The sequence below is a fragment of the Argiope bruennichi genome, chromosome 1 (genome assembly GCF_947563725.1).
Source record: "Argiope bruennichi chromosome 1, qqArgBrue1.1, whole genome shotgun sequence".
Taxonomy (NCBI): Eukaryota; Metazoa; Arthropoda; class Arachnida; order Araneae; family Araneidae; genus Argiope; species Argiope bruennichi.
The window spans coordinates 63,218,243-63,239,723 of NC_079151.1; the positions used below are offsets into that span (position 1 = coordinate 63,218,243).

A 21,481-nucleotide genomic window follows, 5' to 3' on the forward strand; every position below is an offset into this window, starting at 1 on the left:
AATTCAGTAAATTTAAAAAAAAAGTTGAAAATTATATAAAGAAAGATATTTAGACAATGCAGACTTCTACTCTGTTTAGTTATAAAATTCCTAATTAATATTCAATATGTATGGGGTTTTTATTGTTTCATAAATATTCAAAATATCTATTACTTATTAATTGGTGTAATTTTGTTTAGTTTTAAATACAATTTTGTTTTTAATAGAATTTCAAAATTGTAAAAAGTGAGCAATCTTTTATATTTTTGATAAAATATTTTTTAACTGAGATATCATTATTATTCTAGATGAAATTGTTGCTCTAAAACGTTTGAAAATGGAAAAGGAGAAGGAAGGTTTTCCTATAACATCTCTGAGAGAAATAAATACTTTATTAAAAGCACAGCATCCTAATATTGTAACAGTGCGAGTAAGCATTTATTCATTGCTTTTTTTTTCTTTTTAATTTTGTAAGCAATATAAAATTTATATAAATATGATTTTACATTGTTATTCTTTTGCAAATTAAAATATTCTTATAAAAATATCATTTATTTTATCATTAATTTAAATGTTTCAAAAAAGTGAGGTTATTTTAGGATTATGAAAAATCATTTAATAATTTTTAGCAAATTTATAAAGTATAACAAATTTAGTGATAAAAAATGAAATTAACTAATTTAATTGCTAATAATTAACAAGAATTGTCATTTGCATTTTTAATTGGTAGTGAATTTTTATATCTTTCACTTAACAAATTCAGAATTGGGGGGGGGGGGACACCACAAGAAAACTAAATTATATAAAATTAATTCATTTTGCTTTGTTGAATTTTAAGAAATCCATCTCTTTATCTTCAGAATTAGATATTTAAATAATAAATGAAATTAAATGAATGCTTAAAAATTTGATGAATCAGATATGATGTGATTCAAAACCTGAAATTACATATTAAAAATTATTTATTCAGTAATCTAACAAAAATCATTCTTGAAAACAAGCAATATATATATTCCAAATGATAATATGATTACTATTACTGTTCTGAAGAAAAATTCAGGTTAAGTTTAACAAATTGTTTGATGCTAATGCTATAACACTAATTTAAATTGAATGGATGCTGCAATCTTTTTGTTTGCTTGAATTATTCAATCTATATTTTATTTCTTGTGTATTCATAAATTGTGGAAAAGTAATATAAAAGCATATCAGGAAGATTACAACATTACATTAGAATAATTCATTTACTTTTCGAATTTAAACATTTGGCATAGTAGTCATATGCTGCTGTATGAATTTGAATTTGTTCCGAGTTGTTGCTTATACATATATTTGTAATTGGTATGGTGTAAACAGCACACTGCTTTTTTTTTTTTTTTGCTGTATCTTATGAGAAGTTATTTGGAACTCTAAAACTTATGAAATGTTTAAGTTATCAATATTGTTTTGAATAAAAAAAAATATTGTAATTTTAATATACTGCAGTGCAATTTGTTTTCTATTTTTGTCCCATTTTCTCCATAATTAGCTTATGTCCGCTTGCTAAAAACTAATATCAAATATATAGTGCTTAGTCTAGTTATGTTTTTAAAAATATTTAAATTCTTGATACAAAATACTTCAAATTTTCTATTTAAAATAAACTGATTGAATATTTAACTTAACAACAATGCAACAGATTAAGAATTTTATGATTCTTAAATAAAATTTTATATTTTTGAATGTATGTAGGTTTATGGCATGTTCAATAAATATATTTTTTTTTTTATCACTGCTGCACGACACCACTATTTAAGTAATTTATTAAATGTTTTATTTGCTGTATATGGCATTCTTTAGAACCTATTAACTGATGCAATAGTTGCTTTTTTTAAAACAATAACTTAAAGTTCGGAGTTTATTTATGTATCTTGTATATCTTGTATGTAATATATATTGCGACTTCTTTAAATTTATCTCCTCCTCAAAATTAGGTATCATTAAGTACCCTGGTGTTCATTAAAAAATTTTTAACCTTAAATATATGTATGTATTGAACATTGTTTGTATTGAGTAGTTCAAATTTCTTTAAAAAATTAATTTCAGGAAATTGTTGTTGGAAGTAATATGGATAAAATATATATAGTGATGGATTACGTTGAACATGATTTAAAAAGTTTAATGGAAACTATGAAGCAGCCATTTTTAGTGGGTGAGTTTTTCTTCCTTTATCTATTTATATTAATATAATATAGGGTTATCTTTCATTTTATGCTGTTTATAAATAAAAATAGCATACAAAATGTAAAATTTTGTTAATTTCTGTATTTAAAATTTTTTCTTCACGTTTACTACATGAAGTGTTTCATGCATCCCTAATGTAGGGATCCTACATTAGGGATGCTTATTATTTGCAGAATCTTAGAAATCCATTGCATTTGATGAAGAACCCATGTATTTAAAAACTACAAATGTAGAGGAAATTCAAAATGTTACATGGAAATTTGGCTCAGATTCTTTGCTAAGTTCAACTTTTATTTCACAATCAGAAACAATCGTTATGTGCTAACCTTACTTAGTAAAAGCTCAATATCAAGTCCTCTTACCAGTGATTGCAGCTAGTTTTTTATAGATTCCTGAATTTTCTAGAAAAGAGTAGGAAATTCTCAGTGCTAAATATATTGAAAAGAATTTTTTTTTTATTTAAAATAATGCAACTTATATTTAAAAATAAAAAAGTTAATTTTTTTTGGAATGTAATTAATTTTTGGAATTTAATTAGAGTTATTAATTTTGGAATGATGTTAAAATTATTTTTGTACCATTTCAATATTTAACTTTAAAAAATAATAAGTTATAGCAGAAAAATTCTAATAGCGTAATTTTTAATTAATTAAAAAATATTAAAAATCACTTTGAAGTGCACATACTTACCCTCCAAAGTATGCATGTGCCAAATTTGGTAGCTGTAGGTCAAACAGTCTAGCCTGTAGAGCACCAACACACATACATTTATTTTTATTATTAGTATAGATAATGGCATATTTTATTTTTCTCTTTCTAGGAGAAGTGAAAACTCTAATGTTGCAGTTACTGTGTGCTGTTGCTCATCTGCATGATAATTGGATATTGCATAGAGATCTGAAGACTTCCAATTTATTATTGAGTCATAAAGGTGTTTTAAAGGTAACTTTTTTTGTAATTATTTTTGGAGAACTTTCTTTTGTTTGAATTTAGAGAAATAATTTATCTTCCTATACTAAATGAAAGTAAAAAGATACTAAGAAGATTTCAGTTTTTTCGTGTCTTATTTTTTAATGTAATTATCATTATATGCAGCAAATATATACCAATTTCTTAAGACCCAGTAAATGAAGAAATTGAAAACATTGAGTAATTTCAATATTATTAACTATATTATTACTTAAGCAAATATGTATTTTTAGGTTGGAGATTTTGGTTTAGCTCGTGAATATGGCTCCCCTCTTAAACCTTATACTCCTGTTGTTGTGACACTCTGGTATAGAGCGCCTGAATTATTACTTGGTGCAAAAGTAAGTAGTTTTTATTGAATGTTTCCTTTTTAATGTTATGAATGAAAAATTTAAAAATGAATCAATTGTATTTATTGCAATGCTTTTTTTAAAATAATTTGTTTTATCTATTATAGCAATATTCAACACCAATTGATATGTGGTCAGTGGGTTGTATATTTGGGGAACTACTTACAATGAAGCCTCTTTTCCCTGGAAAATCCGAAATTGATCAACTTAATAGGATTTTCAAAGTGAGTTATTCAAATATGTAAATATTTCTTCCCTTTTACCATTTTTTATTAAATACTGCTATACATACACTTTCTAAAAGGATTATAAATTTTAACATCCTAATTTTAATTCTTAAATATGTGTTTATTATCATCTACCTTGCTTTAATCTAACTTGCATAGCTTTTTTCTTTTTGTTATCCTTTTTCACTGGTTCTTGCGGCAGTAAAAGATTGAGAAGTAGATGGTATAAGTATTCATTCTTTACAAGATAATTAATTTAAGCATAGCATAACTGACTATTAGAACAATAGGTCAGTTATGCTATGCTCAAATTAATTATCTTAGAAAGAATGATTATTTATTATGAGTTAATTTTGAATATAACATAAATGTGAAGCAAGGAATCTTATTCAATTTAATCAACTCTTCTCAGAGAAATAGTATTATGCAATAGACTTTAGAAGTGAAACTGTTCTTCACTCTTAACATTGTGTTGTTGTCCATATATGCATATTTAGGGAAAATAGTAAATCCAATTACATATTGCACATTTTTGCATGTGTTTCACATCAGATAATACATGCTAGACAATCTGTTATTTCTAATGCTGTAATTATATGAATTGTATAATTATTAAAATGTTATCAAAATGTGCTCAGTTTTATGTAGTATAATTTATTAATTATGATATACAAATTTTAGGACTTGGGAACACCCAGTGAGAAAATATGGCATGGCTACAGTGAATTGCCATTAGTTAAAAAAGTAACATTCACTGAATATCCATACAACAATTTAAGAAGTCGTTTTGGTCATAACTTCACAGATTTAGGATTCGACCTTTTGAATAGGTATATGTATATTTATTTTAATAAATAGAAAAATAGCATATGTTTTAAAATGTTCAAAATCATTGACACTTTTATAAGCAATACATGTAATATGAGTTTCGCTATTAAAACTTATATTATATGAGTCAGTCATTTACATATTTTCTAATTTAGGTATAATTTTTTTTAATCCTAATTATGAAGAAAAGTTTTTTATTGCATAAAGTTCTTGTTATTCAATTGTTTGTATTGATTAAAATATCCAATGTATCTTTTAATCTGCCATGCAGCATATGTTCTAATTATTGATTTCTGTAAGCTATTTTTATCATTTCAGATTTTTAACATACAATCCATCAAGGAGAATTACAGCTGAAGATGCAAGTAAACATGAATTCTTTAATGAGAAACCAAAACCTGTTTCACCGAACATGTTTCCCACATGGCCTGCCAAGAGTGAGCAGGGCCATCGTAAAGCGCAGAGCAGTCCTAAACCACCTTCAGGTGGTAAACAGTATGCCAGACAAATGGTTAGTAACAAACCTGTTTTGAGTATTATTTTATCAAATTAAAAGATATAACTAAGATATCTTAATTAAATAACACTGTTATTCCAAATGAATATTTTTCTGTTAGCAGAATTACTGTAAAATTTCATGTTGATAGGTTCTGAAAGGATTTCTTTCAAATTAGCATAAAATAGTCAAAGCCTATTCTGTAAATTAGAAGTTGTTCAAATTATAAAATTATACATATTTTCTACAATAAAAAAATTTCTTATTATAACACAGGGAGAAGCAGATGATGAAGGATTGATGGCCGCTGCTGGTTTTCATATGGCTGGAGCCCAGGAAGGACATTCAGCTAAAGGAGCTGGTTTCAGTTTGAAGTTTTAGAACATTAATCTATGTACATATTACCACTTATGTAAATAAATATTATTTTGCATATTTAGTTCCAATTAAGGCACTGAAAGAAATCATTATTGTTAACAAATTTCAATAAGCAATATTTAAAACTATTTATATATATATATATATATATATATTTTCAGTAAGGAATGATTATACCATGAAATTTACAAATTTAAGCAGTGATTCAAATCTTGAAAACTACATATCAATTCTAGTTGCTTTTTTCCAAATTCATAATATAGTGATTGTGATGTTATTTCAAGTACAAAAATCATATGCTATATCATTTTGGGTTTAAAATGAAGAAAGTATATGGATGGCAGGTAATTACAGGAAGACTTAATTCAGTGCAAAATAATAAGTTATTTTAAATTTTTCATTGAAAAAATATTTATTATTAACATTTTTTTGATGATAAAAATAGCAGTATTAAAGAACTTGTACATACAGTGTAACTTACACATTTACATATGATTTATACTTGGAAGACTTGATATACTATTTATAAAATAAATGTTCTAAAACAATTTTAACTGTTTTTCTGGGGAATTTTCATTGTCACCTGCAAAAGAAATAAATATTAATTAACTATTATCTTATACTGGAATTTAAATGTTAAAAAAATGTATAGTCTATAGGGAAAAAAAAACATTTTCAAAATATTAGCATCACGATAAAATAATTTGCTTTCAAGACAATAAGTAAAAGCTTAGAATTGGTTCATTTTTTAAAAAAATAATTTCATACAACAATGAAAAGTATTAAAAAATAGACAAATTATTCCCTGCAATGGTAATGTTTAAGTATGCTATCATTTTTTAATTATTAAAATTTGCCTCTAGATACACATTTTCATATTTCAAAATATATTTAAATTAATTTGCATTTATCTCTATCTATCAGTCCAACAGTTTGGTCTGTAATGCATTTCTTTTTGTTACTGATAGTAGCATTACCTATTAATTCACAATGGAATTATATCATTAAATGTTGAGTGTTATTCCAGACTGAGATTTGATTTCAAATAATACTCCAAAAGCCATGTTACAATTTAAAAAAAAGCAATGCTTTGATAAATATCTAATGAGAATGATCTTACATATATTTTTTTTTAAATCTAAAGGTAATTATTCTATTTTTTTTATGTCAGGTTGATAAAAATGTTCTCCATTCATGCTAATTTCCTTTATTAACATTCAGTAAATAATATTTTGCAATTTGATCTCTTGCACTATGAATGAAACTGTCATTCCCACTACAGGAAGTAGGAAATAAGTGCTTGGTAAACTTTCATCGTGAAGCCAAGAGGATGATCAGTTTCTACTAAAGATCTATTGTGTATATTGACCATTGAAATGTTAAATTTACTATCATGGGTGAAACTGTCTCACATTTTTGTGATATAACAATACAGGAATTCTGATAGGTGTCATGAATACATTTTAAAATTTCAAAAAGCAACCCACATAATTTTTCACTCATCTAAATATTAATAAAATAAAAGATTTGGTGTTAATATTTTAATTTTTAAACTATTTATAGTCTAATCACTTAAAATTGACTTAATTACCAGCATTCAATTTTCATAACAAATCTCTACTAATAATAAAGGAGAACATGTGTCTGTCAATCTGATGTATCTAAGAGTGATTTGAATTTTTTTTTTAAATAATAGCATTTTTCTGGAATAACTTCAAAAAAATTATAGTCTACAAAAATTGTTTTTTTGAATGATATCAATTTAATTATATAAGGTCACCCCCCCCCTTCAATTTTTTTAAAGTATAATTTTCGGTGATACTTTTCATTGTTTCATCATGTGTTTTTCTGCCATTGCTGAAAACTAGATTCTATTTATCTATGTAGTTTATGTGAAAAATAAGAAAATGAAGACAAAGATACAAACTTACAAAAGGCAACATGCAATTAATTAGATGTTACATTTTACATGAGATTTGACACCATTAGGAAGATTCAGTTATACAATAAACAGAATAATTATAGCAAGCTTTAAAGTCTATCATAATTTGATGTGAGAAAATCGTGAATATCAAGTTAAGTGTAAGAAGATATTTAATAGAAACTCAACCAATATTCCTAGGAAACAACTGACAGCCAAAGATAATTAGTCCTAACATAGATTTAAAAATTGTGTTGATATTCTGATCATTTTCATATAATTTCTTATTATAATTTATATTTTGTTTTATTTTTCAAATTATAGAGTATTAATGCTGGAATAAGACTTACAGTTTTGATTTCACTGTATGCTTGAAGTCCATATTCTCCAAGTTCTCTTCCAATACCAGACATCTTAAATCCACCAAATGGTGCTTGAGCAGAAAATACATCATAACAATTTATCCTGGAAAATTAAACAAAAAATATAAAAGTAAGATAAAGATGTATAGAGAAATATTTAAATATCGGATTAATGACAATGAAGCATGAACTATTTCACTAACATTTTATATGTATAAGAACCCATTTTAAAGAAATTCATAAAAGTTGTATACTAACCATACTGTGCCTGCTCGAAGACCACTTGAAAAGTACATAGCTTTTTCAATATCTTTAGTGAAGACACTTGCTGCTAAACCATACATAGTTTTATTGGCTCTTTCCAACAACTCGTCAATTGTCTTAAATTTTAGGATTTGCATAACAGGGCCAAAAATCTAAAAAATAATTTTGAATGTTATTATGCTATTAATGTTTGCTTATAAAATAATACTTGTAAGTTATTTTATATGCAAACATTAATAGCTTATAAAATAATACTTAAAGTTAACATTTTTCCATGTTAGTTGGGAATAATTACATTAATCAATACTTATCTAAACACTAATAATTCTGCACTTCACTAATTAAATAAATAAAACTTAAATTATTCCAACATTTTTACAGTGACAGAATTTTTTATTTTATTAAAAACCAGAACTGACAAAATCAGCTCTCTTTGACAGTTTCATTAGGTTCAAAATCTCTAATGAAGGACCTACATAATTGGAGAATATACATCCTCTGATCAGAAAAAGTTTCTTAATTCACAGCACAAAATTACAGAAATTTTAAAAAGAATTCTTATTCTAGATATTATAGTTCTTTTATTCAAGACACATTAAGGACAAATTATGTGACAGATAGATACAATTAAAAAAAAATTCATAAGAAGTTTGACACAATGTAATTTAATATGACAAGACTTGCCTTGCACAAAGTAATTCAAGTTACAATATAACCCGAGTTTCACATTTTTCAAGGAACTAGAAGAAAAATACTGTAAACTAAGTAAAATCATTTATATTAATTACCACTTATACTTACACGAGAAAGCAATAAATGGCATTTTAATCAATGAGGAATGGAAAGTGAGAATTAAAAGCAGGAAAATACTGTAGTTTTTAACATCTTTCTTTATATATTTTCAGGTAGGGCAGATTTTCAACTAGATGACTGCCCAGAAACGCTAGGCTGAGAAGGGGCCACAAGCATGCTATTAATGAATTTTATTTTACTAGTTCCAAATAAATAAGTTTGAAAAAAATACCAATTCTATTCATGATAAAATATTAGAATAGTATTAACATTTTATCAAGTATAAATAATTGTTCCTATAAATTTCATTGCATACACTTAGCTATTAGAATATTAATAAAATAATCTGTTTCAATAATATTGTCTATTAAATGTGGATGTTAGGCAATTTGGAATCAAAATACATGAATAAAATAAATACATGTTTATAAGGTTATTACAATAAAAATAATTAATCCAATTTGAGTAATATGTTGAAAATGTGTTCAAATTTGTAACCAAATCAACCATCTTATCAAAAAGAGGTTCCTTATAATGTGTACTACTGCAAAATAACTAAATGTACCACAGTAGGTATGTACAGTTATTTATCCTATTTAGTTAAAGTGCATGAGAATAAGTAGATAGGTATACCTGAATTACTAGCTATTAGTTTATTTTATTAAAATATACTTACTTCTTCATTTGCAATTCTCATGTTATCTTGAACATCAGCAAATACTGTTGGTTCTACAAAATAACCTTTATCCCCATATCTTCCACCACCACAAAGCATTTTAGCTCCTTGATCTTTACCACTTTTGATTAAGTCTAATATTTTATTCATTTGAGTATCATCAATCTACAAAATTTGCAAAATATTAAATACTTCAAAATAACTTTTATTAAAAACGTAAAGAAAAATAATTATATTTTTATCATAAAATATTTATTTACTTTAAAAAATTATTTTACATATTAGAATTTAATGAGTTTTCAGTAGCAATAACACTTATAAATATCTTGTAGACACAATAAGAGTATATAAAATAAGATAACATTTGAATAAATTTGTAATTGATATTTTATCTAATATAATTTTTTGGAATAATGTTAATGGTAACATGAAATATAAAATATGTTCACAATTATATATAGTTGAAATAAAAAAAAAATAATGATAAAAATGTAAAAGTGGAAACAAACATATTTAAATAAGATATGTCAATTTTAATTATGATAAAAATTAAAATGACTCAAATTCCAATGAAAATTTATTTTATTCTTTTAATTACAAAAAGAGTTTTATTAGGTGTCAAGGAAAACTAATTCAATTGAGTGTACTGTGCTAGCAGATTTTATTAATTAATAGAATCTGTATGTTTGCAGATCTAACAAGATCTAATTCAAGCAGATAACATTTTACATTTTTAAATCGAGCAATAAATCATAAAATATCGAAACTGTAATTCTACTAATTTCTTGAAATAAATGTATTCTGAAAAAAGTTTAAATTTTTGTTTTGATTGATTAAAAGCAATATTTTTTTCCCACAAGCATTTATAATTATCATTACAAATATGAAAAAGTTTAATTTGCATGAAATTAAAAAAATCTGAAACTAGACATTAAGTTGAATAATTTCTTCAAACACCTGTGGTCCTTGATCTGTTTTTGAATCAAAAGGGTTTCCAAGCTTGCGCTTTTTGGCACTTTCAACACTCTTTTCAACAAATTTATCATAGATGTCTTCTTCAACAAAAATTCTAGAGCCAGCACAACAACACTGGCCTTGATTAAAAAATAATCCTACATGTGAAGACTGGATGGCATTATCCACTAGAAAAATTAAGCATGGTATCAAAAAGATGCAAGCCACATTATCAAAAATCAGAATTGATTAATTTTTAAAGCATCAACTCATTTATGTAAACACACGGCTTGCAAGTAAAAGAATTTCTATGAAATTTGAATATCCAACATCATGGAAATTAATCATAAATATATTCCTCAAATAATCGCAAAATTTCAAGGATCAAAATTCCAAATATTTGTACTTACTATCAATTAAAAACATACTTCCCATAGCAAAATTAATCCACAAAATTTTAGCTTTGTTACAGTAGAAAATAAAATTAATGTAGCTAAAACATCTGTTTTCCACATCCTTTTTAATTAATAAGATAAACACAATTACTTTTTTATATAATGAAATAAAAAGGAAGTACTTAAAATGGCTATTCCACTCTTCCTAAAGTGGTCCACCTCTGTTTTAAGCAAAATTGACTACTCCTAAGGGTATTTATTTATAAAAGCAAATTAAGTAATGAAACTACAAGCTCCAATTTATTATTTCAGACACAATAAACTTATCTAATAGAGAGAAAAAAAAATGAAAACAAGACTTTTTTTTTTCTGAGGTATGAAACAATTTGTATTTGCTTTGGTATATCAATTTATTTTCTGGTGATGACTATGCAATTTTATTTATTTTTTATTGCAAAATAAAACAGTGAAATGCTTCATCGGTAAATGTTGAGGACTTAGCAATAATTATATCTACTTCTTCCAAGTCTATTAATTTCAATTTAATTAATTTATTTATTTGCTCATGGTAGCAATTTAATTCAGCAACTTCTTAAATAGAGTTCAAATTAGAGACTGTGAAACATAAAATTTATTTCTGCTTTAGGCAGAAAGTTTTTCCTTTGAAATTCCTTTTTTTCCCACATTGGAAAACAGACGATTAATTTTAATTTCTTTTCTAGTGTTATTTTTGAGGGAATGATTTTTTTTGTTCCCTTTTTTTTTCTTATGAAAAACTATGTTTAAGTATATAAAAAGAGTGGATTTTATTGAAATTGGAGAAGTAGTCACATCTTTTCGAAATTTTTAAATAGACATGCTTTTTTGTTAAGCTTTTGAAATAGACATGCTGAGCAGAACTTTCATGTAATAGGAAAAGATTCTCCAGAAAACAAATTAATAAATTATTCTCATATGTATGCAACAGTACAAAAAACATTTGATTTCAAATCACTGGAATTGAATAATACGGCTTTACATAATATGAAAATACTTTTTCAGATTTTTATTATATTTAAAAAATAAATTGTTCAGATAGAAATATTTTTAGAGCACTTTTGAAGTCAAAAATGTATAATGTTTCTAATTCATTTTTATTGCAAGAACAAGAGTTAGCATATTATATAAAAACATCTTTATAATTTGAAATAAATGGAAAAGCCAGTTTGAATCTCAGATTGTTTAAAATATTTTTTTACTTAGGACAGACTAAATTCCATCTTCTAACAAATGACATTTTCCAAAATAAAAAGGTTTAATACAAAATAGGTAGTAATTTAATAGTAAAGCAGTGTTTGATTAGATAGATGTAAAATTAAAGTACACATTCTAAAGAGTCTGATTTTTTTTTCTTCTAATTTCAACAAATTAAAAAAGTTTTTAAGAAATAACTTAATAGCATTTAAAAATTATATATTTTCCCCATTAAAAACATTCAATACTTACTGTCCGCATCTTTAAATATGATATTTGGACTCTTGCCACCAAGTTCTAAAGTTACTCTTTTCAAATTTGATTTTGCTGCAGCTTCCATAACAATTTGGCCAACCTGATAAAAATAAATGCACATAAATGATAGTACTGTAAAATAAATCAAGATCATTCTTTCATTTATGATTATACATGATTTTATAAATTATGATCTTAACAAGAAGTACCATAAAAATTCCAAACTAAGCAAGTGTGTATTAATCTTTTAATTAAACTTAGTGGAATTCATTTACAATAATTCAGTTCATTTGACTTCATATTCTTCCTTAATACATAAGCTAACTTTTATGCATATGTATTTAAAAATTCTGTATTTAATTTCAGTAAGTAAGCACTCAGTTATCATAATTTATTCCTAAAAAAAGTGAATAAAAAGAAATTAACTCCAAATGCTTACTTCAGTTGAACCTGTGAAAGCTAGTTTATCAACTCCTTTATGAGAAGCAATAGCCCCTCCTGCAGTTGGACCAAAACCAGGCACAATGTTGACAACCCCTGGAGGAAAACCAGCTTCTTTAATCAATTCTCCAACATATAAAGCAGATAGAGGAGTTTGTTCTGCAGGTTTGAGAACAATAGTGTTTCCAGCAGCAAGAGCAGGTGCCAGTTTCCAGGCTTGCATCAGCAAAGGGAAATTCCACTATTTTTAAGCACCATGAAAAATGAGATAAGACATTCATTTCAGAGGACAAACACAGAAAGAAACAATTTTAATACAATACCATAAAAGATCAAAACTCATCTTATTTTTAACTGAAAAATTTATTTATTATTTAATTATTCTTTTATAAAAATTTGTGGAGAAACCAAAATTTTTTTTGGTTTGCACATCAGTACATAAGTAATCTGGTTTCTGCAGAATATGTTCTTCTGAGATTTAAAAAAAATTAGACAGAAAAATTAAAAATTACTGAGTTTAAAAAAAGTGAGAGAGAGAAATAAAGAATTGTTATTTGAGAACCTTACTATTTATTTGTTTTATATTTTATTATTTCTAATAGTAATTTTTATAACTGCAATTATTGTCTAAAAATTTCCAGGACAAAATTACAGTAAAAGATTACATTATCAGATGCAATTTGGAATAAATACATAAATTTAATACTTATATAATTATATATTTCTTATTTATATGGTACACAAGTATTTTCTTTATATAACATTAATTCTTATAAGAAAGACAATTTGAAATAAAACTTCAATCATAATGCTCTTCCTCTAAGTTCCTAGCAAAAAATGACTCATATTAAAAAATTGTAAAAAATGGAATACAGGAAAAAAGACTACATTATTGTTCCCACAATTTCAGATATTTACCAAAAAAATATTGATAATATTACCAAAATGACTTATATTGTAACTGATATTAGCATTTGATTAGAGGAAAAGAAGCAAAATTTAAATTGATCATTATTATAAAACCAAGCGAAATTATTTTTATTTCATACATTGACTAATAAACAAATAAATTAAAAAGAACTAAAATCACATCTAGAAATCTAATTTCATCTTTTCATATAATATCTTGTTTGGGTATAACATATGATACATCAAAAACATATATGACAAAACATACTGCCTCAGACTTTTATTACAATAGATTTGAAATATCACTATATCACAAAAATAAAATCTCATTTATAATTGAGATAACTAGATTTTACTGAAAAAGTATACTGTCTGTATGTGAATTCTAAGGCAATTCAGAAGCATTATGCATTCAAAAAGAAAATGGGTAGATAAAGATCCTAATACTAAACAAATTCTACAAGATATATATATATCAAAGATACACTATATTAAATTGCATCACTCATAGAATACATTTTGCTCATTCAAAAAACAAAGTCTGAATTTAACTTACAGGAATTACTTGTCCACAAACCCCTACAGGTTCATGTCTGGTATAAGAAAAGTAGTTTCCATCAACTGATAATGTTTTGCCATAAATTTTATCAGAAAAACCAGCATAATACCTGAAGGAATAACAAAATGCATTTATTAGGATTGTAAAAAAATTTTAAATGGAAAGATAATGAATATTAATAAAGGGTTATAAAAATCTTTCTAAGAAAATATATAATAAATTACAGCCAATAATTAGTTTCTTCTTTCGTTTCTAATTTAATTGGTAAATAATTCATGTGATACATAATAAATATCATAAAAAGTGTATCATTTAAGAAACCACATGAAGACTTTTTCTACAACATTTATGTAATTACATTGATGAATTCATCTATAAAGTCATAGTAATCTAAAAATGCTGCCTAATCTAATGAGTTATAGCTTTCATATATTTTGTATAAAAAAAGGAAAGAACACAGAATAAAAAATTTATGGAAATTACATCTGTATATAATTCAAATAAGGTATCTGAAGTCACTTTCAATAATTTTTTTTTTGTTGTTGTTGTTGTTGTTACTCTTTTATCTCAAAATTAAAACTATAATATACAAAATGTAACTGAATTTTTGAACTAATTGAAAAGTTTAATATTACATAAAATTGTTAAATAAGAATGATACATAAATTGAGAGTGGAGAATTTTTATATTTTAATATGAATAATTAATTAATTACTATGAATAATAATTATTAATAAGAATTATTTTTAACAAAAAGGATCAAACAATGAATTGATATTACCTGTAAACTTTAAGAACCAGATCAAGATCTATGTTAAAAGAATCAGAATAAGGTTTTCCATTATCCAAAGTTTCCAGGCTCTACAAAAAAATTTAGTTTAAAATAACAATTTAGTATATTAAACTGCCATGCAGTTAGTATATTAAAATTTTTCATAAAAAATTAAAACAAGTTTCAATCAAAATCGTATATTATATTATTTTTTATAAAAAATTGTTTCATTTTGATTCTTTTTTTCACTTTCAAACGTAAAAAACAATTATGTAAAAATCGTAAAGTTTACATAATTATTTTTAAATTAAGTAAAATTAATTTCAATTCTAATTTTAAAACCTTTATTGGAGGTGCTAACAAAAACTTAGTTAAAAAACAATAATAAAAAAAAAGGTTGAGATTTAAGAAAGCAAGATAAGGTGATTAGAGGGAATTTTACAGCATCACAAGTTCATTTTCATCTTAAAAATTTTATTAACTATGATTTTTTTTCTTTAAACTCTTGTAATAATTTTGGCCTTTAAATTTATATATAAAACTTCTTGAAATGAAACATCTCTTTATGTATAAAACTAATATATATAATCACAAATAGCCATTTCCTACACCTGAATTTAATGTTATATCTACTTCAACTCAAATTTAAAAACAATACAGAGGATTTTTTTCTTACTATCTGGAAATATTATTCAATTTAAAAGCTAATTTCAAGGTAGAAGCAAATGTTTTATTTATTTATTTTAGTTGCTAGTAATACATACATATATTTGGTAATAGATTCAGAATAATTCATTCAAATTAATTAATAATAATACTATGATTCAGTCTTACATAGTTCTTCTTTTTTTTCAATCATTTTGCTAATGTTCATTAAACTAATATATATAATCACAAATAGCCATTTCCTACACCTGAATTTAATGTTATATCTACTTCAACTCAAATTTAAAAACAATACAGAGGATTTTTTTCTTACTATCTGGAAATATTATTCAATTTAAAAGCTAATTTCAAGGTAGAAGCAAATGTTTTATTTATTTATTTTAGTTGCTAGTAATACATACATATATTTGGTAATAGATTCAGAATAATTCATTCAAATTAATTAATAATAATACTATGATTCAGTCTTACATAGTTCCTTTTTTTTCAATCATTTTGCATATATGTGTGAAACGGAAAGAAATATAATAACTATATTAATTTAAGTAGAGAATTAGGTTTTACTGGAAAAAAATAGGTTATAAAACTCGAAACAAATTAAGCTATTCCCAGAAATTGTTGACAAGTAAAAAAATTGCTATTTATTAGTCAAATATTTTGAAATAGACTTACTTGGCTGGAAAAAAATATTTATAATAATGCTCAAAAATAATATGTTGTATGAAGAGCATGAGATTTAATGTTCGAAGACTAGATAGTCAAATAGAGAGCTAAGCTATTCTAAACAAGTAAAAACTTAACTCTAAAAAAATTCTTATTGACTTAAAAAATATTGGCAAAAGTCTAAATTATAATGAAAAAACAGGAATCTAATACAATTTTTGAGACTATTAAGCTATTTAAGAAAAGGCCACATGTGTATCTATTTCTCTCTAATAAGTTTTGAAAACAGGACTATATTACAGTTCAGCAACGGATTGAAAAACTTTCTGTGCTTTTAGGATAGGTTTAATTTATCAAAATAGGGTGAAAGGAAAGATGAAAGGATGAGATGTTTACATTTGCTAGTATCTAATAGGGGAAATCCAAGGTCAAAGAGAATACCGAAAATGCACTCATCGTTCCGCGTCTTATCTTTTAATGAGATGGTGTCATCGAAATGTGGTCGTCTCAGAATCCATTGACGAACTATACTTTACTTCTTTTTTTTTTTAATACAAAATAAACAAAAGAAAAAAATAAAAATGAACAAAAATAATATAAGGTTATATCGATCTTTTAGTGATTTATTTATCTTTATTAATATGAGTGCAAAGATAAATAATTATTCTCTGTAATTCTCTACTGCTAATAGCAGTTTGATACTAAAGACTTAACCAAGTTTCTAAGAATGTCTTACTTTGCCTTCATCACTAAATTCAAAACTTAAACCTTTCTTTCAATTTAATTTCTTTTTTTTTTCCAAAAACTAATTTTAAAAACAAATTACATATCAAACTATAGAGAGGACTTACTGCAAGGTAAACTCTATCTCTCTCAATGAGATCAGCAAGGCGATTCAATAATCTTCCTCTCTCTGAAGCATCCAATCTTCGCCATGGTGATCCAAACTGGAAAGCTTGTTGAGCAGCCTTTACAGCTTTATCAACATCCTCCTATAAATGGAATAAAATAATGAATTATTTACTACTATATATATATATATATATATATAATTATCAAATTATATTTTTTAGCACTGATATATTTAACAATTATTTTTCATTCAGCACAAAAATACTTTAAAGACATTTTTAAATATTTTATTTTATTACTTTTTTAAAAGAAAATTACATTGTTTACATCAATCACAAAAGGAAAAAAAAGGCAGTCTTTCTACTATCAAGCAGAGCTGTCTTAACAAATTTCCATAAAAATATGCCTTCCAAATTAACTAGAAAAGTATAGCTTTATATTTTTTACTTCATTTCAAAGTGAAATGAATTAGGAATGCATCTTCATAATAACACTCTTTTTTTTTTTAGAATTAAGTAAAGTCTTACAGCATTTCCTTCTTGTACATGAGTAATAGTTTCCCCTGTAGCAGGATTAACTGTCGGGAATGATTTTCCAGAGATAGACTTCTGCCATTCATTATTGATAAAAATCTGAAAATTAAGAATTTTTTATGCAGTTAAAAACCATATTCATTATTGCTATTAAAACTAACTAAATGAACAATAGGAGGAAATAAACTGTCTGCATACTTGAAGGAGAACAGGTCATATATATATATATATATATATATATATATAGCTTAAGAAATTTTTGCACACAGAAAACTAAATAATTCTGAAAACACATAACTTTGGATGCATAAGTATCAATTTCCGTAATCAAAAGAAAAACATGTTTTATGTATTTTTACTCGCACACGAGAAATGAACAATAAATTTTTTCAGTGACAAAATCTTTGCATCAAAAACAAGAGTAATGAATCATAGCAAAATGTCACTGACAAAGTTTTTATGTAATGAAATTAAATATTTCTTGAATGTAATTAGCATAACATCCAAAATTGCATTTTTTTTTTCTTCAAGAAAATTAATTTAGATAATTACCAATCACTTGAAGTATGATAAACACCTTAAACCATTCAATGTCAAAGTTTCTTTAACTTTTGTGAATCCTCTTAGAAACTTTTATTTGGTTGGAAAAGAAAAAATCTTTAAGCTCTATGTATGAAATTATTTTCCCAAACCAAAATGTGCGTATATAATCAATCATGACTTTAAAAACATAAAATAAAATTTTAGTACATTTATCTGGAAAATTTTAATACATTTTTTATTCAATTTTTTTAAATTACTTTTATTTATTTGTATTAAAGAAGTATAATTTGTGCACCACATTTTTTATATGTGATACAATTTGGAACTGGCATCAATTGCTAAAACATTACTCTTGAGCTGCATACCCTAAATTTTAACAAATTTATTAAACTTCTCAAAGATATTATATAACCTTCAAGTCATTTTATGATCACTGACAGCAGTATCATATACAATATACAATACAATAATAGAGCAAGTTTTTTTTTTTTTCCTTTTTTTTTCCTTCAAAATATGTTTATTGAAATATATATAATGATCAAATTCATATCACTGTAACAAAATGTATATATCAAGTTTCCTAATTCTTTTATTTATTTTTCTAACAGATTTGTCTATCTCTTCATATAATCTATATGCATGATGTTTGGATTTCAACATTATACTTATTTTAATGTTGATTTTGTTTGAATAGCCTATATTATATATATATATGTGTGTGTGTGTGTGTGTGTGTGTGTGTGTGTGTGTGTGTGTGTGTGTCATTAGATGAACAAATTAGACTACACATTTCCAGTTTTAAATTACACAAAATCATGTTATAAAGGTTTATTTGCTATTCATACTTAGGATTACAGCAAATAAGGTCATATCATTTTTTTGTACATGCAAATCCTTGTGGAATGGGTTTTTTTTTTTTTTTTTTTTTTTGCTAACAATATATTTTTCACATTTTTAAACAATGCAACAATAAAATAAACAATATTTTTTATTACAAAAATTCATGCATATAATAATAATAAATGTTGATAAAATCATTTAGTTCTTAGGAAATAAAAATTAAAATAATTATTTAATTTCTCACAGTAATTTGATTTAAAAGAACTGTAAAAAATAATTCGAAACTTTATGCAATTTTATAAAATACTACATTAAATACTTTTTTTCTGCCAAGAACAAATTCAAACAGCTCTACAAATACTGTCAGAGTTGTTAATGCTGCTTCTGAAAATTGTCAACTCTCACCTTGGTACAACGAATATCTGGTTGCGTAATCGGACCGGTAGCAGACGCCGAATAACAGCATTTTGCCACTAACAACGGATTTTTAATTAGTCTATTGATTAAGGAAAGCTTGAGCATCTTTAAAAATTATTTTGAACTTCCAAAAACAAAGAACACTGGAGAAATTTTAAACTGAAGGAAGCTTTCAGTAAATTCTGGATTAGAATGCAGGTTTCTCTGATATCAAAACCTTGTTATCCGGTAGTTACGATATGCCTCACACAATACTCAGGAGAGATAAGTTTTTGTTTACAAGTGTCATACAACTTCTCATGACAGATCGAAAAAAACGATGAATTTACTTTGAATGAGATATGAAAAATATTCCAGTTAAATCTATAAGCTCAATAATCAGCTTTTATTCACAAAATGAACGTCTTATTAATTTTAATCATGAATAGAGAATTCTTATAAATATTATTTAAAGACGAGAATTTTTTCATATTGAGTATCAATCACACTATAGCAAGGAGATAATTTGATGGATTTAAATTAAATTAGTTCTTTATACAGCAAGATCTCTTGAAGTAAACGAAACTTAGGTATTCGCTTCAATATTTTCAACTGTGTCCCATTTTCAAATGCACACTTTTTATCTTGCGAAAATCTGAAATGTTCTGCAACTACTTGATATAGATGGCGGCTCCATGGTGGAAAACGACAAAATATCTTTGTTACTGGTGAGATGGAAAGTCTGGAGAGAGGACTGCCGAACTGATAATGAGTGGATTGCATTTGAGAATTAACAATTCGTAGTCTTGAACTCCAGAATCATTGGGATACCACAATGGCCTTATGGCAATTTTAGCCATCAGAAAGGTCACTGTTTTGAAATTCAATTCCACAACATATTCATTGAATAAAAGTTATTGTAAAATCTTTAAAACGATATTCTGGGTTATATTTAATTTTATGATTAGAAGAAAGCTAGGTGTAAAGTATTTAAAGGGTGAGAAAACTCAAAAATGTGTGGTGGTAACTTTATAAGCCAAATAACAACTTCCGTACACGAGTATACACTTTTGTCTAATGGCTTTGTTACTCGGCTATGAACCCTAACGTTGCGAGTTCGAACCTCAACTTGCGCAAATGTTTAGAATATTTACTATAATTGAAAGCGAATATGCAAACTAATTAAACCCAGTGAAGTAATTCCAAAATGTATTTTGGGATATAGCTGTTTCAACCCATAATTACGTGAAAATTTTATTGCTACATTTTTTTAAATATCATTATTTTATTATAAGTAATCTATTGTAGAATCTATTGGAAGCTATGCTTCAATTTTGGATAAGAAATTTTCTCCACTTTTCAGTTTCTAATCATGCAGTGAACCAAAATGGTAATTGTTCTTATTTGCATAACTACTTTCAGCTGTATATAAAGAGCTCTATCTGAGATTATTCTATCTACTTGTTCTATGTTGCAGCACAAAGTTTAAAAAGTAATTGGTCTTGGCTTTCGTACTCCAAAAATATATTGTACTATAACTTCATGATGCTATTTGATATTATGAATCCTGTCCAATATTATGAAGAAACTATAACAGTATTGTTGGGCATTTTATGCTAATAGAGAAGTGTGAAGAGAAAATGAGAAGTAAACGCTTTGGATATCATCAGCATGCGATAGATCAATCACAAACAAATACATGTATACAAAATGTACAAAAAGAAAATCACAGAATACAGACTTGCTTCCTCGAGTTCTATCTTCAACTGTGCTTAATCTGTAACAATCTGGAGAATTTCAAATATATCTTAAGCAATTACAGCAGCAACATCCATCATGCAACAGATATGATATGGAAAACACAAAAACATACGCACAAGATTTTAGCTAGTGTCAGTGAGATATTGTATACAAAGTTTTCAGACATAATATCTGGGAGAAGTATCAAGGCAGAATATGCCAGATATTGTACTGAATTATTAAACTTCATTCATTTAAGTCCAAA

The 21,481-nt window shown here is 25.5% G+C and overlaps 2 protein-coding genes across 4 annotated transcripts in view; one reads left to right on the forward strand and one right to left on the reverse strand.

The window, feature by feature from the left end:
• The window catches only part of LOC129966136 (cyclin-dependent kinase 11B-like), a 29,747-nt gene extending 24,208 nt beyond the window's left edge, over window positions 1–5,539 (forward strand). For all 3 annotated transcript variants that reach the window (XM_056080535.1, XM_056080527.1, XM_056080543.1), the window contains exons 10-17: window positions 288–409; window positions 2,065–2,170; window positions 3,023–3,144; window positions 3,405–3,512; window positions 3,629–3,745; window positions 4,430–4,578; window positions 4,895–5,087; window positions 5,349–5,539. In XM_056080535.1, coding sequence (XP_055936510.1) covers window positions 288–409; window positions 2,065–2,170; window positions 3,023–3,144; window positions 3,405–3,512; window positions 3,629–3,745; window positions 4,430–4,578; window positions 4,895–5,087; window positions 5,349–5,453 — 1,022 coding nt within the window. In that variant the 3' untranslated portion in view covers window positions 5,454–5,539. The remainder of the gene's footprint in view (window positions 1–287; window positions 410–2,064; window positions 2,171–3,022; window positions 3,145–3,404; window positions 3,513–3,628; window positions 3,746–4,429; window positions 4,579–4,894; window positions 5,088–5,348) is intronic.
• Window positions 5,540–5,972: 433 nt separating this feature from the next.
• LOC129966167 (aldehyde dehydrogenase, mitochondrial-like) lies at window positions 5,973–19,777 on the reverse strand. The gene is made up of 12 exons (XM_056080566.1): window positions 19,486–19,777; window positions 17,692–17,796; window positions 17,164–17,304; window positions 14,993–15,072; window positions 14,209–14,320; window positions 12,742–12,984; window positions 12,300–12,402; window positions 10,423–10,607; window positions 9,466–9,630; window positions 7,992–8,149; window positions 7,722–7,836; window positions 5,973–6,033 (listed from the first exon to the last, which is right to left on the reverse strand). The coding sequence occupies exons 1-12, from the start codon at window positions 19,600–19,602 to the stop codon at window positions 6,001–6,003; spliced, it is 1,557 nt and encodes a 518-aa protein (XP_055936541.1). The 5' UTR covers window positions 19,603–19,777; the 3' UTR covers window positions 5,973–6,000.
• Window positions 19,778–21,481: the final 1,704 nt, after the last annotated feature.

What these genes read in the sequence shown, in the direction of transcription:
- LOC129966167 (XM_056080566.1), bottom strand. Translation starts at nt 19,602, where the DNA reads ATGCTCAAGCTTTCCTTAATCAATAGACTAATTAAAAATCCGTTGTTA. An exon ending in CAGATATTCGTTGTACCAAG is followed by an intron (nt 17,797 to 19,485) that starts GTGAGAGTTGAC and finishes CTTAATTTTCAG; the next exon opens with ATTTTTATCAATAATGAATG. An exon ending in CATACAGTGAAATCAAAACT is followed by an intron (nt 6,034 to 7,721) that starts GTAAGTCTTATT and finishes TTTCTTTTGCAG; the next exon opens with GTGACAATGAAAATTCCCCA.